Genomic DNA, 20,337 nt, shown 5'->3' with positions numbered 1-20,337 from the left:
CCACACGAGCCTGTGTCCCAGAGGCCTTCCTGGGGCCAGAACTCTCAGTCTTCCTGGTCCTCCCCCAAGTCCTGGCTCTAAAGGCCTGCTGGCAAGTCTGTACAACTCCAAGTTTGGCCATCTGCCCCTTAGCATCCTCTGGTTTGAAGCCTACTTCTGCCAGTTCCTCCACGTACAGCCCCTCATTTTCTCAGGCGCACTGTGCTTTAGCAGGTGGCCTCACTGTGCTCAGGAAGAGAGTTTAGAAAAGGAAGCAGTGGTAGAAATGAATGTTGTCTGGAAGCTTCTAGTGACTCTCAAAGGCTGGGAGGACTCTGATTCTAGCGGCCTTTAGTCTGTGGTTGTCCTGTCTTACCTACCCTGTTGAAAATGGTTTGGTCTACATGTGCTACAAATAGGCCCTTTGTAGGTCTTAGTAGTTAGTAGCCATCTAACCCATCCATTTGTTTATTCATTTGATGTTAACAAATTTGATGTTAACACATTCGCACAGATGTACACAAGAGCTATGCACTAGGATCTCGAATGTTCTGGGTGCTCAGCACATACTGCTGTGTAAGGTGGTCCATCTCATTGTGGAGTTGCTGTCTGGTGACAGATAAACCACCACCAACAGTAAATTATGTTGGCGGGCCACAGCAGTCATTGAGGTGACTAGATCATTTACCTCTGAGAGAGGAGGCTGCTCGCCGGACACCTCCTGGAAGTTTATTTACACTATGATGTGAAGAAGTTGAGGGAGAAAGATTACAGTGGAAAGAAGTGGCAGCCTTGGAAGGTCAAAGCTGAGAGAAAGCCAGGGCTCTCTTAGGGGTTTTAGATGAATGGGCTCAGCAGGAACTGGAACTGCACTTGGGAAGGGGGCTGGCTGGAAGGCCCTGCCTATTATGCTTGGATTTGGGGTTCAGTGCTGGGGCTGGGGTATTGACTGAAGGATTTTCAGCTAGGAGGAATAATTGAAAGGTCACTTCAACTAGAGGTCAGTGGTACAAAAGACCAGAATAGTACGGAGGAGAGAAGTCAAATGAAGTTAGGAGCTGTGGGAAGGAAGAGGAAGCCAAGATTTCAAGGACTGTCAGATGACAAGAGCTTTGAATCCAGTGTCTGATCAATGACAGGAAGTGAGACTAAGTCCTTTGGCTCAAAACCTTGGTCTGTCTTGGTCTAGGGAATGGGAGCATGGGATAAAGAACATCCTGGCAGGAAGGAGGGATGTCGTTTTGAATTACTGATGCTACCCCATGGCAAACACGTTAGAAGATGAGCCAAAGCAGGCATTATTAGTGCCCAGAATTCATCAGGAAGCCTGGGACCTGCTGGTGCTTAAGTGGTGGGAGAACCACTCAGGAAACACTGCTCTCATTTGGGATGGGAGCAGGGGTGGGGGTGAGGTACGCAGCTGTGTTCTTACTTTAGTATGGAGGAAGGGAGGGAACCACAGTCAAGCAGAGACTATGTCACCTGTGTGAGTGACTCTAGGGCTCTCTGAATAACAGAGGGATAGGGTCATTCTGGTTGGCTGCAGGTTGGCAGTGGAGTTAGTCGACTCTGTAACGTCTTGTTCTGAACTGTTCTTGGTCCTCATACCTGGCCTGGGCCCATGTTATGGTTTGGGCAAGGGGCAGGCAGGTGGGGTGGTACTGTCGAAGATGTTTTTATAAGGCTTCATGTCTGAGGCTCCCAGTAAAGGGTTGTTACTGTGGCCAGAGGGAGCTTTGGGTTTGGCAAAGAGGCCACCATAAGGAAAAGTGCTCTAATTTGAAGGGATTATTGTTTTTTTTTTTTTTTTCGTGTGTGTGTGTGTGTGTGTGTGTGTATGCGAGTGTGGGTGTTTTATTTGTTGTTTCAAGACAGGGTTTCTCTGTGTAGCCTTGGCTGTCCTAGAACTCACTCTGTAGACTAGAACTGGAACTCAGAGATCCGTCTCTGCCTCCCAAGCATTGGGATTAAAGGTGTGCGCCACCACTGCCTGCCTGGGATTTATTGCTTTTAAACTGGGGCTGAGTGAATAAGAGATATAAACTCGGAGATACCAAATATTTTGAACGCCTCATTGCTGAATGATGGTTTACATGAATTTAAAAACAGTTTTCCACAGCTCTTTTTTTTTTTTACATGATAATTCCACTTTGTGTCTTTGTTTATCCTAGCAATACTATGAGGAAGCCACTTTCTTATTTCCCTTTGAAAGATGTGGAAACTGAGACACAGAGAGATTAAGTGACCCACCTAAGAGATATGCAGTGTCTATGGGCGATGTTAGGATCAGAACCCGGGCTCCCGACTCTGACTGTTCTCACTGACTGGGCTCAATGGCTTCTCTGTGCGCTTCAGTGGGAGAAAGAGGACTCAATTTTGGCCTCTCACCTACTGGATTTTGTCTTTGAAGTAGCCGGGGGCTTTGCTGGAGAGTCCTTAGGACACACTCAGCCTTCTTTGGCTTTTGTTGCTGTTGGTAACAGTGTTGGGGTCTGCAGCCACTCCTCAGCTTGCGCTGGCCTATGGGTTCCAGGGAAGTGAAATGTCCCTCTGAAGACCCAGAGAGATCTGTGGCGCCAGGCTTTCCTGTGTGCATTCCACACCAGCTCTGTTGCCACTAGGACTTCGATTTAGAGCAGTGCGCCTGCTGCTGCTAGATGACCTCGCCGTGAAGGCGCTGCAGCTGAAGATGAGATATGAAAGTTCTAGAACAAGTCTTCTAGCAGGAGAAGCCTGCACTCGTATCCTGCCCTGCTACCGCCCACGCGCCCAGCAGGATGCTTTGACTTTGATTCCCCAGGCACTGGCTGCTGCCTCGGCTCCCTAGTCTTAGTTCAGCTCCTCTGAAGAGTGCCACGGTCTCAGCTCTTACAGCACAACCTCCTTACAATTCTGGTGACTCTGGAAGACATTTTCATTGGCTTCTTTTGATACTTCTGAACTAATCACTCCAGGAAGAACACATGTGAGCTTATCTTTAGAGCACTCGCAGGGGGCCATAGGCATCACAGAGAGCTAAGAGAGCTAAGCCGAGTCCCGCATTGCCTGCCAGTGAGCTCTCTGCTGCGTAGAGTGCAGCCCCAGTTCTTCTGTAAAAGACTTTGAGGTCAATGGGGTGCTGCTCATGGCTTAAGTGGTGTCTGGGTTGTATTTCCTGTGACCAGATTATTGAGATATGCAGGTGAATGAAGGATAATGGCTGAGGTGGAGAGCAGGTATACCATTACCAAAGCATGTTGACACCTGAACTCTTAAAAAAAAAAAAAAAGGCTTATTTTATGTATATGAGTACACTGTTGCTGTCTTCAGACACACCAAAAGAAGGCATCAGATCCCATTACAGATAGTTGTGAGCCACCATGTGGTTGCTAGGAATTGAACTCAGGACCTCTGGAAGAGCAGTCAATGCTCTTAACTGCTGACACCGCTCCAGTTGTCACTGTCTCTCCAGCCCCAGACACCTAACTCTTAACACCTCTTATAACGGCTCCATGAGATTTACATCAGCCTGTGGAAGAGGACATTCGAGCCCAGAGATGAGAACTGACTCACTTAAACTCATACTGTAAGCCTGGCATATGTGAGAAAGTACATCTTGTCTTCACATCCCTGAATCCACTGTTGTGGACCAGATCCTGGATAGTCAACCTCAGGAGTGATCTCCTAGTCGTAAAAGATGGTGCTGAAAGTAGTCAGAATGTTCCCTGGGCCTGGTGAAGCTTTCCAAGGGCATGTCCCAGGTCCTGGTCGGCAGCTGCAGAACTGGGTACAATCTGCTCTCTTCTTTAGGAGTCAAGCCAAACACTTCTCAGTTGCATATGAGTCTATCTCTAGAAGAAGCTCTCTCTCTTTAGTTCTCTCGTGAAGTCCTTCACAGACCAAGCCTAAGACTCTTGCCCACATCACCTGATCCACAAGGAATCAGGCACTTCCTTACACGTAGGCTGGGGGTCTCCTCCACATCGCCTGGTCCACAAGGAGTCAGGCACTTCCTTACACGTAGGCTGGGGGTCTCCTCCAGTAGCCTGAGCAGACTCACCTGAGCCTCTAAGGTTTTTGTGAGTTCCACTCTGCTGGCTTTCACTGCAGACTTACTGAATCCCGCTTCCGCCTTTCCACTTCCTTCCACTTCAGTCTCTAGGGTCCTCATTACCTTAGATCATCAAGGCCTTGGGTACTCTCCAACTCTTTCATCTCCTATGACCCCATTTGACTCTGGTCAGCGGGAGTGCCCCTCAAAGTAGGCTTAATTAACACAAGAGCCTCTTGAGGTGATTGGGTGCTCACTGCCAGTGACAACAACACACTACTATTAAAAATCAATGTGTAAAAAACTGATATGTGACACCAGCTACTAGGGTTAGTTGCTTCTTCACCTGCCTCGTTTGGCTGTTCTGTGATCTCCTCCTGTTAAAAAAACAGTCTGCCTATCTGAAGTTGTTAAAGCACTCAGCTATTCTGAGCCCTTATATTCATAAGTCAGTTTACCTCTGTATGGAAAATTATCTCTCCTTATCTGCATCCCCAGCGAGAGAGAGAGAGAGAGAGAGAGAGAGAGAGAGAGAGAGAGAGAGAGAGAGAGCTTTAGTGTATGGCCCAGTGCTCTCTGGTGATGTTAACCACTGTGAGGCAACCTGAAACCAGCAGTGAGCAGAAAGAGCTTTGGAACAACAACAGAGACAGATGGCGCACACCCATGCGGCTATTCTAGCATGTATGACATCATAAGCCCACACATGGGATATAGCTAGCATGCTTGAGCGAGCAAGTCTAGAAACATGGTTCTCTTTAAAGTTCTCTCTCTCTCTCTCTCTCTCTCTCTCTCTCTCTCTCTCTCTCTCTCTCTCTCCTGAGGCTGGGGTGGGAAGCATGGGGTGTGCAGTTGTGAGATGGGGTTTGTCTGTGTAGCTCTGGCTGTCCTGGAACTCTTTCTGTACAGTAGACTGGCTCACACTCAGGGTTCAGGGACTCTCCTGCCTCTGCTTCCTGAGTGCTGGGATTAAAGGCATGCAGCACCACAATTGGCTTAAGAAACTACCCATTTTCTACATTCAAGCAATGAGATTAGAAGTAAGGAGTTAGGATTTGTATAGTGGAAACTGCCAAGAAGGAAGACTGGCAACTTCACCTGAAGAAAGGCCACATGTGAGGTTGCTGAAGGGACACGCTAAGCCTTCCACCCTGAAGAGACTCTGGAAGTGTCACTGGACTCTGCCGCGTTTCAGCTGGGCATTTATGTGTTCGCTTCTATTAGTTCTGCTTAGAGAGACTATGTCATAGTTAAGGTTCTAGATGTCATCACACCCAAAATAATGGCTGTTTTGTTATGTTTTGTTTTCGAGACAAGGTTTATCTGTGTAGCCCCGACTGTCTTGAAACCCACTCTGTAGGGAAGGCTGGCCTTACTATGCCTCTTGAGTGCTGGGATTAAAGGCATGGGCCACCACTGCCCAGCCAAAATAATGTTCTTAAACTAATTTATTTCGTTGTTAAAAAACAGTATGTTTCAGATATCTGGGATGAATTGATGAGGAACACCATGTCATCTTCCTGCTTTATCTGCAGAAATGTTATCTTGTTGGAAGAGCCAGAGATATAATAAACTCAGGACATGTATACTATGTGTCTGTTTGTTATTTTATAATTACTTCTCACTAGGATACTGGATTTCTAGCCAATGGCAAAAAATTAAGATCACCTAGCAGACTTCCCAGGCTAGACCAAGATTCCTATTCTTGGGCTTAGATGGATTTGGGAAATCTGGGTAGTCACTGTGTCTCAATTTTCCTCCTTGTTTCAGTGCAAGAACAAACCTTTCTCTGAATTTTGAGAATACCATGTGGCAAACACTAGAACAGTAATGATAATACATTGAACTCCAGAAGGAGATGTGGGTGGTGTAGTGGGAGAGGGTGCTCAGCAGGTTACAGGAAAGCCACCAGACAGGTCAGGGGCTGGGTAAAGAGCTGTATGGGCGATTGTCAGAAAAGACAGGGAGATCTCAGGCAAGATGGCAAGTCAGGTGGTAAGGACAGATGAAAAGACAGCGGTGTGCTCATACAGGCAGACAAAAAGAAGGAGATGGGTCTGGAACGAATGGAGCTCAGTTGCTTGCTTAGCATGCGCAGCACCCTGACTTCCATCCTTACAGCCTCATAGGACTGGGTGTGGTAGGGCAGCACGTGAAAGGTGGAGGCAGGAAGATCAGAAGTTCAAGGTCTTCCTGAGCTATGTAGCAAGACCTTGTCTCAACAAACAGATGAACTGAGATGAGGAGGAGGGCAAGAGTCCCTAACACATGGGTTCCGTGGAGGAGGAGGACAGTTAGGAGCAGGTGAGCTGGTGCTAATTAAGGGTTAAGAATGGGTTCTTAGTCTCAGGGTGGTCTCCCCTCATCCTCTAAAGATCTGAGTTCAGTAACAGAGCAAAGAGTTCTTGGTATTTTTGATTCTTCCTTTCTGAACTAGAAAATAGTCGATTTTCACTTGCAAACTTCAAAATACATACTTTATGAAGTCTGAAGGTTTTATGTGTGTGATGAAGTTGAGGTGTCAGTTTCCTGTTAGCAGCTCAAATTAGTAGGAAGTCACATTCTTGTGAGGCTTTATGGCAGGAATCCACTTTTGCTCTTTCTTGCTTGACCTCTCAACCACACTGGGTACTGCAAAGGTCAGATCTTCTTCCTTCCTGGCAGAAGCTCTTTCTGTGAGTGAAACCTTGGCCACTATGTGGCTGTATGTCGAAGCCCATCTCCAACCCTGGCATGCTCGTTAGAAGTCCTGCTCTCCTCCCTGGCTCTACTTGCCTGCAAGGTCCTGCTGTAGCTCTGCTCACCTGTGGCCCTGGCAGCAGAGTGTCATGGAACTCTTGGTTCTCCACTTCCTTTCTGCATTGAAATGAGTACATTTTGGTTTAGTGGTTGGTGGCACTACATTTCACAGAGATAGAAAAGTATCAAAAGTGATTAACATGGTGTAGATAGGTCCCAGAAATGCCATGTATATGCATATGTGCATGTGCGTGTGAATGTGTGTATGAAGTTTATTTCATATATAGTATATGGGTGTTTTTCATATATACATATATTTATAGTCTTTGTACCATGTGCATGCCTGGTGTTCATGGAAGCCAGAAGAGGGCATGGGATCCCTTGGGACTGGAGTTAGACAGTCGTGAACAGCCATGTGGGTGCTAGGATTGAAACCCAGGCCTTCTGGAAGAGGAGCCAGTAGTGCTCTTAGCTGCTGAGCCATCTTCCCAGCTGCCATTGTTTTTACAGCCTGTAGACATGGGCCAGTGTTAGATTTTCATAACGCTGTTTCTGAGTTCCTTCCCCCATGGAAGTTTCCCAGGTTTTGTGAGCACCAGGAGAGCTCTACTCTCTCTAGCACTGGCCCCTGATTCGCCAGAGAGGCGGAAATGAAAGAGATAAGTTATAGACACAGATCCCCAGCAGAGTTGTTTCAAAATAAACATAGTCCTTTTGTCTGCCTGTCCCCTTCTTACCCTGTCACTATGTGAACTCGTGTCACTGCATGAAGTAAGAAATTGGAAGGAGGGAGTCGATATCCTCTGAAAGGTTTGCTCTTTGAGATTTGACTTTGTGCCCAACCCAAGTGATTAGGTAGCTGATCTAAGTAGATTCTGGTTTAGGATCTCACCAAGGGCTTGCTGGAGCATGCATGGAGTCCTGAATCCAATCCGTACTACCTTATAAAATTGGGACTAAAGGCACACGACTTAATCCTAACACTTGAGGAAGCAGGAGGATCAGATGGTCAAGTTCAGCATCAGCTTCCTGTTTAAGTAATTCTCAGTGTCTGTTGTGGGGGGATAGAACGAACACCAGAACTACGTTAGATATAACGTCATGTGGGGAGAAAGGAGGAATGCTGTAGTTGAAAGGCTTTGTTCTATAAAGTGCAGAGGAATACTGCAGTTGACAGGACCCGTTTGCTCTATATTATAAAGTGCAATGCATTAATTACCAGATATCCTTGTCTGTAGACAAGGAAGTACACGTTATTAGAAAGCTATGGTAGTGTACAAGCAGGACCACCAAGGGACAGCTCACTTTGCAGCATCTCACTGGTCCCTCACAGCAGAGGACAAGGCTAGCCCCAGTCTTGCTGAGAGGCTCACAAAAGACCCTAAAATGAATATTCTGTATTCTGGCAGTAGGAGAGAGAGAGAGAGAGAGAGAGAGAGAGGAGAGAGAGAGAGAGAGGAGAGAGAGAGAGGAGAGAGAAGAGGGAGAGAGAGAAGAGGAGAGGAGAAGAGAGGAGAGGAGAGGAGAGAGAGGAGAAGAGAAGAGAAGAGAGAAGAGAAGAGAAGAGAGAAAGAAGGAGGAGGAGGAGGAAAAGGAGGAAAAGGAGGAAGAGGAGGAGGGAGAGGAGGAGGTGGTGGAGGAGGAGAGACAGAGACAGAGAGAGAGAAGAGGAGAGAGGAGAGGAGAGGAGAGGAGAGCACCAAGGCAGAGCCAGAGGACACCCTGCAAGACTCAGCCACTCGGTCAGCAACCAGAAAGCCACTGGGTTCTGGCCTTGGTCACTTTCTCTGGGTTCCACGCCTAACTCACTTTGGTTGGAGCATCTTTTCATTCTTGTTCTGTAGTTTTTTGGGGGATGGGGGATGTAAACTACTTCATGAATTGGAAAGTTTTTTTTCCTTTTTTACCAAAGACTATAGAATTGCCAAGCAGCACACACACAAAAGAATACTTTTATATGAAAAGATAAATAAAAAATGTTTAAATCATTTTTTGAGACATGGTTTCTCTGTGTAGCCTTGGATATCTTGGAACTCACTCTATAGACCAGGCTGGCCTCAAACTCAGAGATACAGGTGTGAGTCACCACCAACTGGCTAAATCATGTATTTACAAAACTGAGAATTAAGAATAAGAAGACATATTTTTAAAACTATTAACTAATAAAGGAACAGGATAGGTAGAGAAGAGAAAAAAAATTGACAACACCAAAGAAAAGGTGAAGGCCATGAGAGACTGGAAGGGGAAGGAAAGGAGAGTGAGGGCAGATGAGGGAAGGATGAAGGTGTTGGTGCAGAGGAAGAGCCATCAGGGCCCGTCAGGCCATGACTGAGTGTGGCTCTGTGGCTCTGAATGCCAGCGATCTGGACCTCACCTCCGGAGAGAGTTCCCTCAGTGTCTTAGGTGAAGCTCTGAAGGACTCCTGTGTATCAGAATGTTACCAGGATGATGCAAGCTTATCCAGAAGGGGCCAGTTATTGACAAAAAGCTAGAAAAGCACAAAAGAGAAAAAAGGAACCATGCATAATAAACCACCTAGCATGTGTGCTGAGAACATCCGAAGTGAGAGTATTAAGGAATCTGGATACAAGATCAAAACAAAAATCAGTGTGTTTCTATAGACAATAAAAGAGAGAGACAGAAAACATGAAGACAGCTTTCTGAGCCGCATTTGTGTTCAACTAAGGCCTCTGCAGGAAAATACAGCGGTGGACAGTGAGGTTCCTAGGGCTGCAGTAGTAGACCAGACACTGTTTTAGGTGTCACATAGATTTTTGTCTTTTCTCCTTCACCTCTTAATGGCAATTGTAAGGCTTAACTGAGGCAGAGCGTGTAAAACCCCTAGCAAGTTACCCTGCATGTAATAATAATAAAAAACAAATAATAAATGATTCACTAAACTTCAGCTCTCCAAAGCCAACCCTTATTTTAGGGAAGACGCACAGAGTCAGTTGTGAGCAGAACAAAGCCAGTGTTTAACTCAACTCGGCATTTCTAGACTCAACAGTAGTCCCAGGACATTGTTTTGAAATTTTGATTAGCTCATCATTTCATGGATTCACCCAGACAGGCCTAGGAATAAAGTGGGTAAACAAAATAGACCCAAGTCTATGCTTTGATGGGGTTTAGTTTCACAGGGAACAGCAACTGGTCAATATATCACAAATGGACCGGGAGTCTGAAAGGACCAGTATTATGGGAGCATCAGGGGGTGGGGATATGGTCTACACTTGAGGATGAAATAAACCTTTGTTACAAATACAAGAACAACAACAACAACATCATCAACCACACCCTGGCTGTGGTGCTGAGCTCTATTGGGCAAGAGGACATGGGGCTGGAGCAAGGGAAATGTTCTGTGCAGAGAAGGCAGTCTCTCTGGAGGGGGTGAGGGCTGCTGCCCCTGTTTCGGGAGCTTAAAGATTGTGTCTGAAGGCCTGGATCACAGAGCACAGCATTGGGTGGGTTGTTGTTTGACTGGTGGCTGCTAAGGATGAGGCACAGGTCACCTGGGTCTTGGGAGTCTCTTGAGCATGCTTGTCTTCATCCTGAGGGGACTGAGTGCACTGCAGGGCTTAATGAAAAGGCATGGTGCGGCCTGATGTGTTTCCAAGTGTGTCTGCACCACAGTGGAGGCCACTCCTGTTGTCTAGGGAGACAGGAAAGTAGGTTAGGGGTTGGCACTGTCAGTAGAGAGGGGAGTAATGGGTGTATCTGAGTTACAGGGCCTGGTGTTAGCTTGGGAGCGAGGAGGGGTGGCCCCTATGATGCTGCCTCCTAGCTGGGTGACCAGGCATGACATTCATGGGAGGAAGACATTCTTTCTTTACTAGGGAAAAGCTTTTTTTTTTTTTTTTTTTTTTTTACCTTTATATTGAAACCTGAGAATGCATTGAAGTGTTTACCGCCCTCAGGAAATGTGAGCACTTCACACATGGGGAAGAAAGACAGATTTGGGACATTGATCTTGAAAGTCTAGAGCTGCTGGCTCTGGTGTTTTCACTTTGATTTTCAAAAGCAGGCAAACTGGTGTAGATTCAATCTTTTCTTTTTTTCAAGTACAGGCTTGTTAAAGTCCTGAAATCATGAAAGTTACATTTAAAACTGGTCTCCTGCCTTCTCACCTCCATCAAATCTGTTTCTTCAACTCTGAAAGCCCTATACAATCAGCTACTGAAATCACCCACGTCTTCAACTGCTTTTCATTAACGTTTTTAAGTCACCCTTTCTTAGGCTCCTCCATAGTTAGATTTCTGATTGGAACAGTTTCACCCCATCTGATGGCTGCACAGCTGGGGCCATGTTAGGAGTCACCCTGAAGTTCCCTTCCTGTGGTTTGGAGCGACATTGGCCGGTATACCAGGGCTAGAAAAGACCTTCCACTGCCTTGATGAAATCTGTCATCCAATGCTAGTACGAGCTGAAGCTGTCTGCAAGTTCTGGAGTTGACCTGGGTTCCACTGGACAGAATGAGATCCTCTGGAACCTTGGGAGAGCTTTCCAAGGAGCAGCTCTGAAGCCAATTACAGATTGATCCATGAGACCCCTTAAAGGGAAGGAAGTGAAGCCACAGATAGTATTAGTCAAGACTGGAAATGCGAATCTAAAAAGTCCTACGACACTTTTGCTTAAGTACAGGACTAGGGTTGGGAGATATAGGTCATGGGGCATGTATGTACCCCAGGTCAGATGGTAGGTTCTCTCCTTTTATTCTGTCTCTCTTGCTTTTACACACACACACACACACACACACACACACATACACACACACCCCGTAGCTTGCGTCTCTCTCCATGTCATGACCTGGTAGCCTCCTTGGTGGTGGGAACGGGGACAGGCCTTCATGTGCTGCTTTAGTTCCCAGGGGCAGCCCCTAAATGCAAGCAAATGGAAGCTCAGAGCTCTTGGGGGATGGGTTTCCCCCCTTCCTACATTTCCAGTTGACAGCCCAACTCTACCTATGTCCCTTTCTGCAGCACGCCACCTCAGTGAGCATCATGGGCTTTTCCAACACTGTGGAGATGGAGTTGTCATCTACCAGGCTGGCGAGGACCATAGAGCCACAGATCCACAGGGTGAGCAGCCTGACAGCTGCCCCCACCCACACAATTCCGAGCTTGCTGAGTGGCCCACCACAAACTGTGTCCAGTCTGATGAGTGTTTCAAACCACGCCATGCCAAGCATGACAGCCAGTCACCTGCAGCCCGTGCCAAATCTTGTGCGTGGCACATTCCAGTCCACGCCCAACCTGAGGGGTGATTCCTCTCAAGCCATCACAAGCCTGGCAAGTAATCACTCACAAGCTGGGTCCAGCCTAATGTCTGGGCACACCCAGGCTGCGCCGAGTCTGGCCACTTGTCCTCTGCAGGGGATGCCTCCAGTTTCTGACGTGCATGTGGAGACGAGATCCGTATCCAGTCCTGGGTCTGGCCCAGCTGCAGAAAGCCTGGGCACTGGGGATGGGGCTGAGTCCTCCCTGGGGAATGCCTTGTGTAAGGTAGGTCTTAGGCATTCAACTTTTGCTCATTATGAAGCAAAAGGTTGGCCACTGACAACCTTTCACCTTAGCCTTAACTTACCGGTTTTGCTGATGGCCACAATGTCAGGTTTGACTCTTGTTGACTTTTTACCTTTGACAGATGGAAAGTGAGGATTGTACCCGTTTCTCAGACTCAGTAGGACAAGGCCCTACAGCCTCCAGTCTGGATGGTCCCAAGGATTTGGCTATTCCCTCAGAACTGGAGGAACCAATTAACCTCTCCGTGAAAAAACCTTTCCTGGCACCAGTGATCAACACATCTACTGCTCTGCAACAGTACCGGAATCCAAAAGGTGAGTAATCTTTCCTGTTGGCCATAGACCTGAACGGGCCACTCAGTACCTCCAGGTGTGGTGGAGGCAGGGGGATGGACTCAGCCTGGGGGATGCTACTTACAAGGCTGAATTTGCTTCTGTCCTTCAGAAGTAGTGCACATGCTTCTGCATCCCTAACCGTGGGCAGCACTGATCTGTGTGTGGCCTCCTTGCAACCTTCCCTATAGAACACATCCTAGGGAGTCCAGCTTCGTATGCAGGCACCATGGAAGAAATCACTCCGAAAGAGCTAGCCTTGGCAAAATGTTGAGTGAAAAGATGTGTCTGACAGATGTGCTTTGTGGAAAGCCATGGGCTTCAGTAAATGGACTCATTAAACTACTGCACAGGGTAGGGGACAAACGACCACAGTAAAATCGCTCAGCCTCTTACTCTGTGACATCAGCAAGAATTCTCCAAGTTCTCAGAAGTCTTGTTCATTTGAGCAATGCCTCACAGCGAAGGGACTTTGGACCACTGGAAATAGGCTCTGCATTTCTTCCCAGGGAGTTAGTTTCTTTCCTTCCATTATGTGGTTCCTGAGGATCAAACTCAGGTTGTCAGATTTGGCAACAAGCACCTATACCCGTGAGCTGTCTAGCCAGCCCACTGACAGCCCTTTCTTCAAGTGGTTCGGTGGTTTGTTTCATCTGATCAGGGCTAGTCAAGAAATACTGAAATACTGAGTGAAATACTGGCCTCTTAGGACTTGTTCATGTGTGGTATTATGACTTATTTGGAAATGGATCAGTCTATTTTATAGGCCCTTAATACATATAAGATCAACAATCCCACCAAACTGGATTATTTTTTCTCTTTATACTGACAGACCAACTGGAAAATTATTGGTCCTTAATACATATAAGAATAACCCTATAACCTATGCAACTAAATTAACATTTTAGATCCAGCCAAGGAAAGTGAACAGGACAGTGCCAATAAACGGGAGCTCCTCCTGCGTGTGCCTCACCGCTGTTCTCTGCTCCTCTGTGTTGACGCTGCTGTGCTCTGGTCTCTGGGTTGGTGCACTTGCAGAGACTGCAGAGAATGACAGGAGATAACATGAGTGTCTGGGAAACAGGCGATTTCTAAGCTCTTGGCTGTTACCTGTCGGCAGCCTCTGAGAATCATCTGTACTCCTCTTTGCCAAAAAGATACTGGCCTTCATCCTGTCTCAGGAAGGAGACCCATGGTAGGATTGTTACCACTAGAATGGACACACAGTTGATAACAATTGGGTGGCAGGTGTGTGGCCAAAAGTTCAAATAACAGGAGTGGAAGGTCTAAGTGAGAGAGAGTCTTGCCACAAATGCATGTCACAGCTATTTCATTTGTCTTTTGTCTTAGAATATGAGAATTTTGAACAAGGAGCCCTAGAGCTGGATACAAAGGAGAACTCGGACATCAGGTAATGGCTCTTGGCCAACTTTCTCACCCTCAGCTTCCTGTCCTGAGAGGTTGGCATAGGAAGTAACCCTGTACAATGAACTAGAAGCAGAATTTTGTCTATACCTATTGTCACCTCCTGCAGAGCCTCAAGTGGGTGGCTGTGATTGGTTGCCTAGATCGGGGGTGGGTGCCTAGAACGAGGCTTGATGCCTAGAATGGGCTTGGGTGCCTAGAATGGGGTTGGGTGCCTAGAACGGGGTTGGGTGCTTAGAACGGGGTTCAGTGCCTAGAACAGGGTTGGGTGTCTAGAACAGGGTTGGGTGCCTAGAACGGGGGTGGGTACCTAGAATGGGGGTGGGTGCCTAGAACGGGGGTGGGACAGTTCCAGGCATGGGTAGGCATGCACTCTGGGTAATAGTCCTCACTCTTAACAGAGCCTTCTTCTGACTACAGATGGAAAGATCTTCCTGGTGTCTGACAGGATTGACAGGGCAGGGCTTGGCAGGGGGCAGAACGTGGATCTGGAAGGGGTTAACTGAGGAGACCTACTTAGGGATCTAGGCTCTCTATGGCTCCTGCTGAGACCCAGGGTGTCTCTCTCACCACAGAGCTATCAGTAGTGAGCCCAAGATCCCCTACGTGCGACTGGAGCGGCTCAAGATCTGTGCTGCCTCATCAGGAGAGATGCCTGTGTTTAAACTGAAGCCCCAGAAGAATAGCCAGGACGGAAGCTTCCTCCTGGTGATTGAGTGTGGCACTGAGTCCTCCAGCATGTCCATTAAGGTACCTCTCAGCTGTGCTTGGTCCAGGCTAGGAGCCTCTTTTTCTTTGTCGGAATACTTGCTTTTGGGCCTTTTGTGATCCCCAGTGGGACAGTAGCTCACCTTGTCCTCTGCTGTGTGGGTTCTGTGAGCTACAGCAGGGTTGAGCTGGGACTTGGTTGGTTTGTGGCCCTGGAGTAAGAGATCCTCGTTGCAAGTGCTCAGTCTCTGTCAGTCTTCCCCATCCCCAGTCCTGTCAGCCACTTTCCCACTCTGTGCTCCAACTGCTCAGACTTTCTTCTTTCCCAAGGTCAGCCAGAACAGCCTGCCTGATGCCACCCAGGGCCCAGGTCTTGGGGGAAGAAAGGTCACTGTCACATCTCTGACTGGGCAGCGGCCACAAGAGGTGGAGAGCACATCTGAGGAACACAGACTCATTCCCCGAGCTCCGGGAGCCAAGAAGAGCACCCCAACCCCCATAGAGAATGAGGACTTCTGTGCGGTGTGCATCAATGGTGGGGAGCTGCTATGCTGTGACCGCTGCCCCAAAGTGTATCACCTTTCCTGCCACGTGCCAGCCTTGCTCAGCTTCCCAGGGTGAGTCATGCCATCCCCTGGCTAGCAGCATCAACTCCAGGGCCATATCATGATTCTGACCGGGCCCACAGCAGCCCAGGATGGGCTTACTGGGCCCGAACCGAGTCCAGTTCTGTGAGGCTGTGGGCCCTGCAGGGGTGCTTCTATAACAGATTTGTCTCATAGCTGGGCCTAGCTCCCCGCTTACCCCTGTGCTTTTCTGTAGTCATGGCCTCTTCACTTCTTTCACTTCTTTTGAGCCCGTGGCTTGTAAGCATCCATTCGTTGGTGCAGGGCTGGGGCCAGTTTCTTCCTTCATCACCCCACGTCTTTATGCCTGTTCTGGGCAGAGGGTCAGGGAAGGATGCTGAGTTCTAACATGATCCCGCTTGCTGTGCAGGGGAGAATGGGTGTGCACCCTGTGCCGCAGCCTGACACAGCCTGAGATGGAGTACGACTGTGAGAACGCGCGCTACAGTCACCCTGGAGCGCGGGCACTTCCCGGCCTGAGCATGTATGACCAGAAGGTAGGAGGATTTGGGGAATAGTGTTTTCTGTGTGAGGAAGTGCCCTTGTGCCCAAGGGGATGACAAGCCTTTTGGGGGTGAGGTTGTTGGTCATCTCTCCATCACTGTGACAAAAATAACCAAGAAAACCAACATAAAGTATAACAGGCTTATTGTGACTCAGGGTTTGAATTCACAGTCGCTTGGCTTTATTGTTCCCAGGTCTGTGGTGGGGCGGAAACATTACAGTGGGGAGCATGTGGGAGAGCAGCACTTACCTCATGCCTGTTAGAAGGCAGGAAGGGGGGCTGGTGAGATGGCTCAGTGGGTAAGAGCACCTGACTGTTCTTCTGAAGGTCCGGAGTTCAAATCCCAGCAACCACATCGTGGCTCATAACCATCTATAACAAGATCTGATGCCCTCTTCTGGAGTGTCTGAAGACAGCTACAGTGTACTTACATATAATAAATAAATAAAATCTTAAAAAAAAAAAAAGTTTCCCCAGCTCCTACCAGTCCAGAAGTGGATTGATCCCTGTGCAAGGCCAGAGCCCTGGCTAAGTCATCTTCCAAAGGCTCTGCGCTGCCCTGGGACCAAACCTTTAACACAAGAGCTTCGTGTATGTGTGTGCCCTGGGACCAAACCTTTAACACAAGAGCTTCGTGTATGTGTGTGTGTGTGTGTGTGTGTGTGTGTGTGTGTGTGTGTGTGTGGTGTTTCAGGCTCTGCTGTGAGCTAAGCCTGCTGACTCGGCCTGTGAGAATTTATGTGACCGTCCCTTTCCAAACAGTTTTCTTCTGACATGGGAGTCCAAACTGCCTTCTTAGGGTGGCTGGCACCCTCGAGGTCAGAGTCAGACAGTAATCCAGAGTTACCATCCTTAGTTCTCACTGAAGTGCCCCTTGTGGTTTCTGCAGAAGTGTGAGAAGCTGGTCCTGTCCCTGTGCTGCAACAGCCTCAGCTTGCCCTTCCATGAACCAGTCAGCCCCCTGGTAAGGAGGCCCTGCCGGTCTGCCTGCTGCTCTCCTTTCTGCTGAGGGGACACCAAGGGCCATTCCTGTTTCTTCCTCTCCCTCACTGCTACTGCATCAGACCTGACCTAGCGAGAGATATCTCTTCCTCTTCCTCTCCCTCTTCCCCCACTTTTGTTCCTCATCTTTTCTGCACCCTCACTTACATCCCAACTCACTCCCCACCTCCTCTTCTTTCTGTCTGTTCCTACACTAATTTTCTCTTCTTCAGCTTCTCCTCCCTTTCTCTCCTTCCCTAAGGCCAGGCATTATTACCAGATTATCAAGAGGCCCATGGACCTGTCAATCATCCGGAGGAAACTGCAAAAGAAGGACCCAGCTCACTACACCACTCCAGAGGAAGTGGTGTCAGATGTACGCCTCATGTTCTGGAACTGTGCTAAGTTCAATTATGTATGTTGGGTTTATTTTCATTATTTCACAGTGACCCCCAAGACTGTCCTAGATGGGCGTGGGGTGGGCTAGAGAGTCTGGAAGCAGAGCTCTGGAGTTTGCTACTGTTTAAAAGCCCTATCCTAAATGTGAACCCTAAGCATGGACTCAGAAGGACGGAGGAGTTGGGGAGGCGCTCATAACTGGTCAACTGTGGGTAGCTACCAGGACAGCTGCTGAATGGGTTGTCTTGAGTCCAAGGGGAATGTGCCAAGCTCCAGGTCTCTCAGGATGATATTTCAGGATAGGCCAGTTAGGCTTGTACTTCCCGTGTCCCTCCTGATGGAGGGCACAAGGGGAAATGGCCTGGTAGAAGCAGGCTAGAACACCACTGTCTCTCCGCATTAGCCTGACTCGGAGGTTGCAGAGGCTGGCCGCTGTCTGGAAGTGTTCTTTGAAGGCTGGCTAAAGGAGATCTACCCAGACAAATGCTTTGCCCAGCCCCAGCAAGAGGATTCAGACTCTGAGGATGTGTCTGGCGAGAGTGGCTGTTCCACTCCTCAGGGCTTCCCATGGCCTCCCTACATGCAGGAAGGCATCCAGCCCAAGAGGCGACGGCGGCATATGGTAAAGAGCTTCTGCCAGCCAGTGGGTAAGGTGGATGGGTGATGGCACTGGCAAAGGGGCACCTGGGAGGATATGGAGAGCACAGGACAGAGTGGTATTGACGAAACTTCCCTCTAAGCCCTTTAGTATATGAGAAAGGTAGGGCGGTACAGAGGTCACCAACTCCAGTGAAGCAGAAATCCTGAGGGGCCTATGCTCCTGCCCAGGGTCCTTTAGCAAGTTCACAGATCTTGGGTATTCTGACACCCAGCTCAGTACTGGTTAGACTACGCTATGATTGTAATACCCATAGAAAGAATTACCTGGTATCAGTGCCTACCTTGGCTAGAGGGGGGACAGAAGGGACCCTTTTAGCTCCTTGATATAAAAAAGGAAGCAGAGGGGTTGCTCACAACAGAGAGAACTTTAGAACTTTCTGGTTGGTCTCACCTGTGTGGACCTGAAAGATCAATTTCCTTCCTCCCTCTCTCCCCCCGTCCCTCCGTCCCTCCCTCCCTTCCTTTCTTCCCGTGTCCCTCTTTTTCCTCTCCCTTCCTCCCCTCCCTACTTCCTCCTATCCCTCTTTCCAACCTTTCTTCCTTTCTCTCTCTCTCTCTTTCTTTCTCTCTCTCTTTCTTTCTTTCTTTCTTTCTTTCTTTCTTTCTTTCTTTCTTTCTTTCTTTCTTTCTTTTTCTTTCTTTCTTTTTTGAAATAAGCTCTTACTATGTAGCCAAGGCTGATTGGACTAACTATAGAGATCAGGATGGCCTTAAACTTCTTCCTCTCAAGTGCTAGGATTACAGGCGTGTGCTACTCCGTGCAGCCATTCTGTTAAATTCCACTGAGATGCGCTGCTGGCCTCCTGTGCCAAGGTCTGGCCATCAGCCCCTGATTATTTGCAACACTCTGTGCATAGTACGTAGGGCCCTCAGTGAGCTCTGTGGTTGCATTTCCAGGGTAGAATGCATTAGCTCCAGGGAACCCCAATCCTGACCCTGATCCTCTCCAGTTTAATAAATCCAGATTTGAGTGTTCTGATTTTTCTTTTATCTCAGGAGAATGAGAAGACAAAGAGAGTGTCGTTTCGTCTGGCCAACAGCATCTCACAGGTGTGAGAGCTAGAAGGAGATGGGGCACACTGGTGGCTGATGTCCCTGTCCTCGAGACCATCCCTCCCCATCCTTCAGCTTATCCTCTTCAGAACGTGGCTGTGAGATGAGTCTTGTTGAGCGTGCAGCGCTCCCTTCATCATTATCATCTCCAGTGTTTATTTGGGAGCCATAGTGCATCCACCATAAAGAAGATTTCAGTAAAACAGGGAAGAGAGAGGTGTTCCTCATTGCCAGAGTAACCAGACATAGAGGTTCTGTGCCTCTTCAGGCTCAGGAGGACCTGGCTTTCTTGCTGAGCTCTCTCAGCTGAGTAGAGCACACTTGGCTCACCTCTCTGCAGCCAGGGCTCAGGAACACCTTGTGTATCTGAACTCCTGGCTTAGACACGGGTACAAGAAAGGAAGTGAGGTTTGGATATATGGCAGGCCTGTGGTCCCTGTCCCAGCACAGCCAAAGATTGTCACTTTTGCCTTTGCTCGTCCTGTTGGGACAGAGGTGTCTGCCACCGGCAGAATAATGGAGGCTTCTCGAGGCCCCAGGTCTCAATCGGTGCCTATTTGGGTTCTAAAGGTTTTCAGGGTGTTTGCTTTTCATGTCCCCTTTCCTGAGTAGGACTTAGGTGGTCACTGTGAAATGCTATGTGGGGTTTGGTACTCTTGGCTTAGCTGGGTGGCAGTGCAAAGGTCGGTTTCCACTCACACCCAGAAGATGCCAGCTTCAGAGTCTGTCCCTCTGTGTCCTAACTCTGGGATAATAGCACTCCAGAGCCTGCCTTCCCGGAAGTCACTGGTATTTGTGTCAGTGGCTCTTCCTCAATTTCAGACATCTGCATCTTGAGTTCCACTTGGGACTAATGTGACGTGATGTCTGCTGCAGGAACTGAGGTCCCTGGCAAGGATGACCCATAGCCAGTGCAGTGTCAGGCCTCTCCTGCCTATGATTCTAGATCTCTAATCTTTCACTCAGCCAAAGATCAGAACTGTGACCATGATGCTCACAGCCCGGAAGCAGCCAACACTGTCACCCTTTAGTGTTGGAACTTGGAGAAAGCTACAGTGACGGGTAGAAGTCTGCTGAGGTGTTAGTAGGCTAAGGGTGGAGAAGGGGAAAATTGAGAGGTGAGAAGCCTTAGGTGACTCTGAGGTTACGTCAGGGTTGTAGTCCTCACAGAATACAGAAAGGCCTTCTGGAAGCCATGGGAATGGGGTGGTGGCAACAGAGCTACAGGCCACATTGTGGACTGATCACTACAGTGTAGGCAGGGTGTTTGTGAGGACGCCTCTGGGACACATACAGGGACAGGCTTCTTCTCAAGCAAGGGCTTGGCTGAGGAAGGATCTGTTGACTGTACTGCTGATGGAGTGATGGGCCTGGCATATCA

The 20,337-nt window shown here is 48.4% G+C and overlaps 1 protein-coding gene across 2 annotated transcripts in view; it reads left to right on the top strand.

The window, feature by feature from the left end:
- Window positions 1-19,161, top strand: part of Trim66 (tripartite motif containing 66) — a 41,789-nt gene extending 22,628 nt beyond the window's left edge. For both annotated transcript variants that reach the window (XM_029540907.1, XM_029540906.1), the window contains exons 11-20: window positions 11,725-12,246; window positions 12,389-12,581; window positions 13,950-14,010; window positions 14,600-14,774; window positions 15,063-15,349; window positions 15,729-15,855; window positions 16,753-16,827; window positions 17,107-17,259; window positions 17,647-17,865; window positions 18,900-19,161. In XM_029540907.1, the coding sequence (XP_029396767.1) occupies window positions 11,725-12,246; window positions 12,389-12,581; window positions 13,950-14,010; window positions 14,600-14,774; window positions 15,063-15,349; window positions 15,729-15,855; window positions 16,753-16,827; window positions 17,107-17,259; window positions 17,647-17,865; window positions 18,900-18,959 (1,872 nt within the window). In that variant the 3' untranslated portion in view covers window positions 18,960-19,161. The remainder of the gene's footprint in view (window positions 1-11,724; window positions 12,247-12,388; window positions 12,582-13,949; window positions 14,011-14,599; window positions 14,775-15,062; window positions 15,350-15,728; window positions 15,856-16,752; window positions 16,828-17,106; window positions 17,260-17,646; window positions 17,866-18,899) is intronic.
- Window positions 19,162-20,337: the final 1,176 nt, after the last annotated feature.

The sequence above is a fragment of the Mus pahari genome, chromosome 1 (assembly GCF_900095145.1).
Source record: "Mus pahari chromosome 1, PAHARI_EIJ_v1.1, whole genome shotgun sequence".
Taxonomy (NCBI): Eukaryota; Metazoa; Chordata; class Mammalia; order Rodentia; family Muridae; genus Mus; species Mus pahari.
Note: the sequence above shows the minus strand (reverse complement) of the source record. Positions and strands in the feature narration are given on the sequence as shown.